The following is an 11,813-nucleotide window of genomic DNA, read 5'->3' as shown; positions in this document are numbered from 1 at the left end:
ATTCAAGCCGCCCGAAGGGAACGTTTGTACACCGCGAGCGGAAAAACGGTTGACAGGAAATGTACCGCGGCGTTTTTCTCTCGCTTATATATCATCCTATATCGAAAAATATCACGGGATGGACGGGTGTACCTCTCAAAGTGCTGCAACACAAGAGACTCGTCGTCTGCGTGCTGCATATCGTACAGAGGCGAACAAAAAGAAAATATACATATATATATATATATTTTGGACCGCAAGACCGCGTGAAAGGAGTGGCGAAATACGACGAATACGATCTACATATGCCCCGAAGAGCAGAACCGAAGCTCGATGTTTGCACAAGCGTTGTCCTGCACGCGGAAGGCTCGAGTTTGACGCAGCTTTCATTAATCTTCGCGAAAGGGGCAACGCTCGCCGTTGGAGATTGACACGCTCGCATAATGCTTTGCCTGCACGCGTCTGTCCCTTCGAGCGGGCTTCCAGAGAACCGTTGTTATTCAGCCACCGTAGAGACATTCGTTTCGAGTCGTTGTCGTCGTCTGGCTAGCTCGCGAGTTAGGTCAGGATTTATCCACGATCGCGGAAGAACCGGCACCGTTCCAGGATTTAAACATCGTCGGGGAAACATCGATTTTAAAAAGGAACACAATTGCTCCGCGGAATATAAAACGAGTTTCTCTCCAAAGAAAGATATTTCTTCTCCCTGCTGCTGCCGCTTTTTTTTTTTCCTCTTTTTTTCCTGTAATCGGTACATATGGATGAATATAAGCGACGAGGAGAAAAATCTATAAAGAGAGTGGTTGGTTGGTCGCATTCGCGAGAATTGAAGACACGAGGGTGGAAGATCAGATCATAATCCCTTGTCTCGTTGTACACGATACACGCTCGTGGTATATTTCACTGCATTCTCCCGGTGGAAGTCTTTTAGGGGCCCTCCGTGGCTCTTTCATTGCCAACCTCGGCCAGACGATTGATGCAGAAAACTGCAATAAGCAACGAACCGTGTCTTTTCTCTCTTAATTAACGCGTGCGCGCAAGGTAGCAAGCGCGTTGTACTTTACGACGATCCTGCCTTTCGTGTTGCGACGAAAAGAAAAGAAGAGGGGAAAAAAGCGGCATATCGTTCCGTTATTTCAAATAACAATCGTCGAGAGATCGTGGTCGCTGGAACTTTATTTTCTTTCCTTTTTTTGATTAATTAGACGCGCACAACGAGGATCCCCGGATTCATTAACGGAGAGCTCGACGAATTTCGTTCGATGGCTCGAAAAATTCGAGGCCTCTTCGTACCAGTCTAATTGCTCTCGTCGAATCACGAGAAAGCCTCGCGACGGGGATCACACGACACTTAAAACTGTGTCAAACTGTGCTCGAGCTGGGGTCGACGACTCGTGGCCTGCTATGGTAGCAATATCGAGGAACAATCGTGCTTTCCATCCATCGCGAAATCCTTTGGCCCCTTTTGTCAAAGGGAAACTCGTCGAGCAAACCGCACACACCGTACAGACTCCAGTTTCAGTCTCGAAGAAGAGAAAGAAGAAGGAGAAGAAGAAGAGGAGGAGGAGGAGGAGGAGATGAGAGCACGTGTCGCGATGTAAATTCGTTGCGGCGAGTGGTCGTGATTTAAAAATTAAATCTTAATCGAGTGGAATTCGGCCCACACGCTCGGTAACGAGGATGATCTTGGCCGCAGCGCGCTGTCCGACGAGCGTAATAAACGAACGCGCGCATGGATTGGTCCGGATAAGCTATAGATCGTGCTCTCCTCGCTCTCTCTCCCTCGTTTTCGTTGTTTTCTTCCTTCGTCGCCGTCTTCTTCTTCTTCTTCGCCGTCTTCCTGGCCTGAAATATCTCAGCCAGTTAAAACGCTATCAGTTCTAATAAACGATCATTCGTCTGTTTCGTTCTACCCCGGGTGTATCGTTAAACCCGTACAACATGCCGGAGGTGAAGACACGACGGAAGAGAGGCGAGGGACAAAAGAGAGAGGAGAGCATGTAAGAAAGACGGGGAATGTTTCAACTCTTTTTCTAACCTGCACAGTCACGCGGGATATACGAAAGGGATCGACACCACTGATCCAGATGTCGAGATCGACCGAGATACGCTAGGGGCCACACGATCACGATGCCCCGATTCGATGTCACTTTCAATAAAAGATAACGCGCGGCCAGGCCCTTCGAACATCTTGTTTCGCGAATAACGAGCCTCGCCTCGACATGCTCCGAAACTTCTCTCCAACCTGGCACACACTCTTGTCGTTCGAAGACTAAAGGCACACACCACCTTCTCTAAGTTTCCTCCAAGAGAGAGAGAGAGAGCCCTTGGACACAGCTGTTGGCGCGAAGAAACAGCACTGTCTAGCGGGGAAAGTTTCATTTTTTTCTTTTTCAAAATTAAACGATAACCCACACAGTGCGAAGTCGTAAAATTTCCCAGAGCCATCGATGGGGGGCAAAAACGAAGAAAGAAAAAGGAGGGAAGAGGATAGAGAGAGAAAAAGAGAGGGGTGCAGGATGATTAATCCCGTGGAAACGGTCTGACGCCCGTGTGACCGATGGCGTGTCTCCGAGTAACCCACCTCTATTCTCTCATTCGGCTCGGGGGATTAATTCCAAGGGATTAGCATTAATTTCGTTCCATCGTAGGTTAGTCGGGTGTCTCTAGCCAGGGCGATCCTCGGGCTATCGTCGAAAGCGAAAACGGAATTCGGTGGATTTGCCGGTGAATGGATATAGAGGTGGATAAAGAAGAATAGGAGGAGGAGGAGGAGGTCATGTACCGGTGCGGTTGAAAAAATTGCCCGTTCGAATCGTGAGAGGAACCATCCTCGCTCCTCTATCTCGCTCTTTCCCCCTGCTGAGAGATCCGTTAGCCGATCGAACAAATCGTTTCGACCACGTACCGGCTCCACGGAACGATTCGCGTGTCGTTGACCCGGGGCTTATTTCTTCGCTCAGGAACCACCGGTAATTATCACGGGAAGGTTGGTTTCACGGTAGCGCTTCGAGGGCGGCTAGATTTACGGCGCTGCAAATTCCACGAATTTACGAGACTTTGTGTGAAAACGATAAAGTATCACCGAGGGTTGCAAACGAGTGTGTGTGTGTGTGTGTGGATACTAGAGCGGGCAATTAAATGGGACAATTAACGAGCGAAAAGCGGATTTTAACTAACGACACCGGCTCTCGACTGGAAATTTTTGATCGTGCACGAAAGCGCGACTTCCTGTCGGAGAATACTGAAACGCACGAAAAACATGGCCTCCACACCACGGACCCGTTTCTCTCTTCCTCGCTCCGTGAACTTCTTACGCGTTTACATCGGAGTGTTCTCTGTCTATCCGAAGAGCCGAGCGGTACACGCTCGGCTAGTCACGAGGGACAGGATGAAATAAAGGACCGACGATGCAGATCACGCGACAACGATCCAGTCTTGACCGAAGACGATCGAAGGATCGTACATCTATCGAGTGTCTCGATAAAACGTCTCGGCTCATCGGCCGCGTGGAAGCCAGGAGACGACGACGACGACGACGAAGAAGGACACAGGACAGAAGGATAGAGGAAGAGTTCGTCCTTGACTGTCGAACATAGGGTGAATCCTCTTTATGCGTTGATGCTTTCGTATCCATTAAATCCGTATCCTTTTTTCCCCTCCCGTCTCTCGGAACGCGGTGGTGCACAGGCTAAAAAATCAATCACCGATGCATCGCGATTAATGCTATCGCGTCACGGAACCCACGGCGACGGAGTCGCGTGTAAAATCGATGGACGCGTAATAAACGCGTTAAAAAATAGCCAAAGGGGGAAGATGGTTCGGTGGACGTTCGATGGATGCCGACAGGAAATGAGGATGTTGGTGTGCGTGTGTGTTACGTAGGTAAGAGGGAGAAAGGTAGCAGCACGGTTGGAGAAAGGAGAAAAATAAGTAAAGGATGGAGAAGAGACCGGGTTCTCTTCTCTACCTGCCGCCGCGGAAGGTCTTAACGACGCAATCACCGGATAGCAGCGTCGTGATAAAAATCCCTCGGCGAAACGACGCCGGGCCACAAATCAGCAAACAGATGCGTAAGCGCGACTCTTGGGTCAGGCCCGGTTACGAACATCGATCCAGCTCCGGTAACGACCGCGCTTCTCGACGATTTGGGACGAGCTTCGTGTCCCAGGACACTCTGGTAATTGCACACAAACCCATCTACCGCTGAAAGGAGACGAGCCTTTCTTCCATCGTTCTTTTACCGCCTTGCAAACTGCACTCGTACGAGAGCCACCGGGTTAATCCCACTCTTAATTGCCTTGGTTCACGTTCAAACGAGGAAACCACGGTGTTTACTCGTGTCACGAATATTTTCTCTCCTTTTTCTACCGGCCGAGAATCACGATCAGAAACGAGATTATTCGATGGAGAACTCGACACGTGCCAGTTTCGCCAATTGCTTTTCCCAAACTTCCTGTTTTCCTACGAAGGAACGGGTAGAAAGTTTGCTTGTTCAACTTCGGGGCAGAAATATTGTAAACTAAAGAGAGAGAGAGAGAGAGAGAGAAAGAAAGAAAAAAACTCGAGCCAGCTGATAACGCTATCCTGTATCTACAAACGAAACACGTGTTTTCTCTGTAGAAGAAGAGCACGAGTATAAACTGAACGAAAACGAAATGTACATACCTATTTCATATCGGAGGCGGTATTAAATCAATTAAATTACCGGTGTAATTCGAAGAGTGTTAAGGAAAGGTTTGCGTTTTATCGATCGAACCTCGCGATTTCTTTTCGTTCCACGATGAGAAATCTGTAATCGATACCCTCCGCGTTCGACGCTTCGTATATGCAGGCGTTTACGTTCGCGTTGCTCACGGGGACTCCCATGCTTGGCGACATTTTACGAGCCGAAAACACATGTACGTACCCGCAATTCGAGACCTCGGACGGACCGCGATGCGAAATTTTACCATTTCCTGGACACGAGCCTCGATCCTGGCTCAATTAATTCCATCGAGGACCGATAACTCGCTCGCTTAATTTCACCGCACGACGATGTTTCGTTTTTCAGCCTCGACCACGAGGGTCCTTCCACGGAGTACGATTACTCGATTTTGCATAATGCCTCGCACGATAAAGAAAGCACAGGGAATAACTGGATAGCTTGAAAAGAGTACACACACACACCACACAGAGCAGAAGAGAGGAAAGGAATGGCTGACTCACGCGTACCTGGAAGAAACGGAAACTCGATTACGATACCGAGAACCCCGATCAGGTTCGATTGGCAAAATCGACGTATACGTATACGGTGTATCCCTTTCTCGAGATAAAGGGGGTAACGATAAACGGGGTCAGTGACGAGCAACGAGACGCCCCATGTCGGCGACAAGTGGTTCTCGAATTTCCGTCTCGGCAGAGCCGATAAATCATGTCCGAGAAAGAAAGAAAAAAGAACGTGTCTCGTTCGAACGTGAACTCGGTTTATCATCGTCGCGAGGTATACCGATAACTTAGAGCCGCGGATCGTTACTTGTCCTCGATAACGAACCACGAAAAATCGATGCTTGGTTTAGGTTCAGACCGTGTGTTCTACGGAAACACCACCAACGACGAATTAGTTGGTTTCTCGAGCGAGTGACATTGAGTCGTTTTACGTAAGCACACAGGAGGGAGAAATATAAATCATCCACTTATCTGACTAATAAATATTTAGCTAATAGCCAGCTAGTTATTCTGGACACACCCCCAGAATGTAACCCGATATTTATTATTCCCGCTCGGCGCCCCGAAATGTTCACAGCTGTACGATTATTGTGCTCCACCCGGTACACGTCCCATACCGAAAGACACACGCGCCTGTCTCCACCCTCCCTATTTATGTTGCCTTTTTATGAGCTACGGGTAATTACTTAGGCGCCTTGGCTATCTCCATAAAATCGACCGATATCAGTTTCCCTTCCTATGTCACCGACGTTATATCTTTAACGAAAGAAGAAAAATTCTTTTCCCATCCGAGAAGGTTTAGAGTTGCATGGGAAAGTTTCGACAATTAATCCGACTTGACGCGTGAAAGATAGCTCTGTCCGAATGCTCGTTATTTCGAGGCTGTTAAAAAATGTGACGGAAGGAGTGAGCAACGACATCGATAAAAATTTACCCAAGGTAAATCGTCGTAAATCGAGGCGTTTCGCTAGGAGAGACTCGAGAAAAATTCCAACGTTGAAGAAGAAGAAGAAGAAGAAGAAGAAGAAGAAGAGAGCTAACGAGCGTTTTATTTCCATTCCGGAGCGTAAAAACGGGGAATATTTCGGAGGAGCGACGTCGAGGTGAGTCATTCGTTTGGAAATTTGCGAGAAAGCCTGCCGAACGAGTGTCGCTACCGGTATGCAAAACGCGAATGTACGCGGACAGGCAAAGTGGAGGACGAGAAGGGCGAGCGCACGTCGTCGTAGCCAAGTGTTTTCTCGCGCGTCGCATCGCCTCGCATTCCGGGAAGGCGATCCTTGACGAGCGAGAGCCCCCGAAGACGCGGTTACCCGAGTCACATATCACCACGTGACGTCCTCAGAATTTCGCATCCGAGGAGCGCGCATTTAGATGCAGATACGCCCGCGGACGCGGTTAAAAAGACCAACCAACCCAGAGAGAAGAACCGACGATGAGCCAACGGAGAAGAGTCTGAGAAGCGAAGAGAGGGCGGCGAGGGCGAAGATCAGACAGAGACGGAGTATCGAAAGAGGAGGCAAGATAGGCTGTACGAGAATAAGAGCGAGATAGAGAGGACGACGAGTCGTTGCAACGCGAGATGAACAGAGCTGGACGAGTAGGATGAAGATGAAGGAAACGCGAGATGAAACGGTCAGATAGAAGCTCGAGTGCCACGTGCGAGTGGAGTAGACCTTTTCGCCAGAACTACAGACACGATCGCCACGTTTCATCGGCTCGAAGATGAACTTGGTTGCTGCCTCTCACCTCTCTCTCTGTCCTCCGTGGACGATCAACCGGCGATACAGAGGATCCTCTTTCGGAAGCCAAATTTCTCCGATGCTTTTTTACTTTTTTCCTTCGTTTTATTTTATTCCTTTTTTTTTTTACACTCTCTACCAAAGTGACCAGTTATCGCGACGGTGAGTACCGTTAGTTCACCGGCTAGCTCTCGCCGTTCGTTCGTTCGTTCGTTCGTTGTCGAGGAAGCCTCTTCGAAAGTCAAACGAAACCGAAACTCGAACGAAAATGTACCTCCGGCCTGGCCGTACATTTGAATATCCTTCTCGGCGTTCCCCCCGTAGCCGGGAAATGATTTAAATATTCGAACGAGGCGCCTCGATCGCGTCCACCTCTCGACCCTCGGAGTTCTATCGAAACTTTATCTCCGTGGAAATAAATCGCGTCGCGTACACCTCTTTTGTGACTGCTATTCTGGAGTTTCCTCCATGTTCCTCTAGATTGGCTGTCCTCGATCGGTGTACACGCCGTGTGCATACCATCGATAATTTACATCTAACGAGGCATCCAGGCATAAAGTACACGAAACGTACGAGTTGTGTTTCCCGAAATTCTCCCGTCATTGTTTATTGGACTTTCTAAACGTTCTCCGGGTCTCTTCTCCTACGCGCGAGGATTACACGACACAGCCCGGGGAAACGAGTATGGTCGCTAAACCGACGATAAATTTTTCCAAGGAAAAAGATCGGAGATCTAACCGTAGAAGAAGAAGTGACTGGTCCTCCAACTTTGACAAGAAGAAGAAGAAGAAGAAGAAGAGAAAAAACACAGAGAAAAGAAAAGATTACAAGCAGATCGCCGCGTGCACGTCGAATTGAGCGAAGGTATGCGCGTCAGATAGAAGTCGAGTTACGTGAAGGTACCGTTAATAACACAGCGATACGTCCCCTTCGACGGGACGCCGAAGATGGAAATGAGGTAAACTCGAGGGGTCGAGGAGCACGCGATAGTCCGTCTGTCTGTTGATCGAGTGACTGGAAACTCGAGCATTCTCAATTAATTCAAGCGCGCCTGTTTTTCCCCCTCTTCCTTTTTCCTTCTGTTTTGTTTAAAGTCTTCTCGATATCTCCCTAAAACGAGAGAAAGAGAGACGAGAAGGGTTGGTGGGCGAGCGAGTCTTTGCGAGGTCCTGCAGGCGAGATTAGTGGTATAGTACGCGATGAGAGAGAAAGAGAGAGAGAGTATTCTTCGGGATCCCTTTATACGAGTTTCGAGGCTCACCAGCAACGCCATCAAAGCGACGTCTCGCTTCGCCACGCACGTGAACCCTTCTCTTTCTCTCTCTCGCTCTCTCTCTCCCCATCAGGTTGTTCAAATACTCCGAGCTAATTCTGTTTGGCTTGTTTGTCCTGACGCTGTTCGCCCTACGGTCCTGTATATTAATAACCCTCGCGCTGGCCGTACTTATTACTCGGGGACTTTGGACTCCGATTCCGGAAAGCAAAGTGATTAGAACGGCGTAAGGACACCAGTAAACACGCCGCCCCCTTCCACTATCCCCCTTTTCCTCGGTTAATTAACCCTTTCTTGCCTATTACTCAACCCCAACAAACTTTCAGCCGACCAACAGACTGATTCCACGGGACAGGCGACGAGTTTTCGAAAGAAAAACCAGACGATTCCAATGGTTCCACCCGCCGATCGATCGAATTCGAAGAGGGCCAAGTTAATCCTCGTTCGAGAAAACTGATTAGGCCGACTTAGGACCCTCTTTTAGGGAAAGCACTCGATCTATCTCGCATTCCGTTCACGCGACTCCCTCGGAAAACCATCAGTTAGAGGCGGATCAAGAAGCTGGACCGCTCTAAGAGGATTCCCTCCGAGTCCTTCCACGGGACTTTTACACGAAAATCGTAGAAAAGCAAAGTGTTCGTCGTAAGGAAGAAAATTTTCCGCGTTACGGAACACAGACACGTGAAGATTATTTCATTCCAGGTCACGAGAAAGAAGAATGACGTGTCTCGTCATCTCGTTCGGATAAACCTGTCGTGCCTTCTTCTTTTACTCGATCGACGTTCATCAACCAAGGATCCGTGGAATCTGAAAGGAGAGCCGTTCCTAGAAGCGTCGCGTGTTCTCGTTTCCCGTGTAATCGCCGACAGGAAAGTTGAACGATAATCGTGAGTAATATAACACGTTTCGATTAAGCGCTATCCAAACGACTTGGTAAATATTCAAACGAATCCCACCGGGGAATCGTTCGAGGCTTGCCAGATAATTATTTACGTTAGTCCGCTTTGAGACTTTGAGTCTCCGATCCTGATGACGTTCGACCTAAGATATTCGAGTTGATCGCGATGAGCTAAGACCACGAGGAATTTCAGGGGTAGCCGTTTCGCTTCTCTTTATCGCCGATAAACTTTTTCCCCGGCGCTCGAACAGCCCGTGTTTTCAGCTGGTACGTATGAAAATAAGAGACGGCGCGTCTGTGTGAACTTGGTCAGTTTCCAGAACGAGGTGTAAACTTTAAGGAGGTCCTTGAGATCGTGGAAAAGCGTACGAAGCACATATTTGGACGTTCCACTTCCGTTTCTCGAGCGGCGTTCTATGGATATAGATGGGAAAGAGGTGTGAAGTGAACTCGAGTACTCGACGATGAGCACGAGGCCCCCTTTTTTCGGCTGGTTCCAGGGAAAAATTCGAGCTTCCGTGCACGAGTTCCCCTGATCCCGTTCCCGAAGGGAAGCGGAGGACGTTTAACAGCTAGAAAAATCAACAGCAAACTCAAAGAACCTTTTCAAACGGAGCGGTGCGCTGCTCGATTAGCGGCACGGCACTAACGATCGACGCTGAAAGCCAAGGGAAAAAAGTAGACGAGAACCACGACCGATATCCTTTCAGTTCGCCGTTCCAATTTCACCGTTCTTTTTCTCTTTCTTTCTTTTTTCTCTTCTTCTCTCTCTGTTTTTTTCTTCTTTTTTTTTTTAATTGGACGCGAAATAACGAGGTTGACCGACCAATAATTCGTTCATACCTTCGTCACCACGGGTACCAAACGACGATCGACGCGAATTAATTACCGTGGGATTCTTACGAGGCGGTACAAGCGCGATAGACGTTATCAGTTATCGATGATCGCGGTGGCGGGATCGGAAAATGTGAACGGCAAATGGAGGAAAAATCAGGAGGAATATCTCGGCGCTCTCGTGACTGAAAGCGGTTTATCACGGTGCATCGTGACGAAACCGGGATATTTAACCGAGGTGACACCCACGTAGCCTAGCCGGAGGAGTGAAATTTTCAACGAGGCTCGTGTACGCGAACGTATTACACATGCACGTAGGAAACTCTACGTCCTACGACGTTTAAATAAACGCATCCTCTCTCTCTCGAGCACGCTTCGTTCCTCTCCCCCCTATCCGGCGGCCGTCTCTCTAATTTGTCCGTTCAAACAAAAAGCAATTTGTTACCCAGCGGACTGACTCTTGGTCCGGCGGTGTACGTCCCGCGCGAGACGAGCGCAGAGAGAGAGAGAGAGGCGAACGGTTCGACAGGGGCGAGAGAGCAAGACGGAGTGGAAGATGAAAAGAGAGAGCGCAGAGGAGCGTGGAACGAAGAGAGAACGAGACCAAAAGTGAGAGAGCAAGAGGTGGTGGGCTCTGGTCGTCGGTGGTGGTGGTGGAGGAGGAGGAGGAGGTAGTGGCTGATTTAAACCTGTCTGGCGGCCCGCTGCGCGCTTAACAACTGAAAAACAAACATGGCGCCGAGAGAGCGCACCGGCCAGCGGGAGCCCACGTATGCCGCGCGCACCGAGACCATAAAGTGCTTCTGGTACCCCCGGAACCCGCTGTTCCTGCTCCACCGTGTCCATTTTGTCCCCATCGGACACCATGCAGACCCAGGGATTTTTCCCTCGGACGCAAGGTGTCGGCTACTCTTGGAATTTTTTCACCTTTCTCGCGTTGCTCGTCTCTTAACTCCGCTTCGGAGAGAAAGACCACCGCCGCTTCGTGTAACATTCCGACGCGATCGACGATCTCGCGTAAAATTTTAGTATTTTTTTCCTTCGGTGGTTCGTGGAAGCAATCCTCTTGCGGAGGTTGCTCAACGGCACACCCGTTAAACGAGATTGCGTCCCGTTAATGACAAAACTTACCCCTGGGGTGTTAGCTTCCGCGCCGAACGGATACTTTGTCCACTCGAGCTTCTCCTCTTGTGTCGTGTCCAAGAGAACAACTGTAACCAGAAAAACAAAGTAAAACGTAGATCAATGGAGATTCGGTGGTATTTGCATGAGAAAGGAATAACGATAAAAAGCTACGCGGTTGTGCACTTTGCTCGTCAAAGTCCAATTACCGGTAGAACGAAGTCAACGCGTCGCATCAATGAAAGGAATACGGGAAAAAGGATGGAGGAGGAGGAGTAAGAGGAGGAGGAAGAGGTATCCTAATCGTCTCGGTCAAGGCAATCCGTCCGCGACTCGACAGAATCACTCGTCGGTGTATCGAAACGCGCGTGAGAGCCCTAGCAAAGATTTTACCGTGAAAAGTCAACGTTTCAAGGAGGGATGAGGGAAACGACTCCCTCTCAAAATGGCGGATCCTCGAGACCGTGCTAAAACACCTTGCTTCTCGGCAGCTCCCGTTCTCTCGTCCCATACGAGAAGGGTGAGAAAGCCCTGGCTAGGGGATGGGGGCGGAGGAGAGGAGGCAGCGAAAGAGGAAAAGAGGGAGGAAGAACGAAGGGTCGCGCGTATCGTTGCACACGCAGCACCAGCCACCGGCAGGTTGGTTGTGCGTCGTGTCCTGCGACACGTTTGTAGTGGTGGTCGTATCGACCGGCTCTCGGCTGCTGCTACAAACCCACCCTGACGTTCCTCTCTCTTTCCCCTTTTCCTCTTTCCC

At 49.4% G+C, this 11,813-nt stretch overlaps 1 protein-coding gene across 1 annotated transcript in view; it reads right to left on the bottom strand.

The window, feature by feature from the left end:
* Positions 1–11,813, bottom strand: part of LOC108579485 (ephrin type-B receptor 1-B) — a 55,556-nt gene that overhangs the window by 27,595 nt on the left and 16,148 nt on the right. The window contains exon 2 of the mRNA XM_017943029.1: positions 11,066–11,145. Coding sequence (XP_017798518.1) covers positions 11,066–11,145 — 80 coding nt within the window. The remainder of the gene's footprint in view (positions 1–11,065; positions 11,146–11,813) is intronic.

The sequence above is a fragment of the Habropoda laboriosa genome, unplaced genomic scaffold, assembly GCF_001263275.1.
Source record: "Habropoda laboriosa isolate 0110345459 unplaced genomic scaffold, ASM126327v1 scaffold33, whole genome shotgun sequence".
In the NCBI taxonomy this organism is placed as follows: Eukaryota; Metazoa; Arthropoda; class Insecta; order Hymenoptera; family Apidae; genus Habropoda; species Habropoda laboriosa.
The sequence above is the reverse complement of the archived record's forward strand: the minus strand, read 5'-3'. Positions and strand labels throughout refer to the sequence as shown.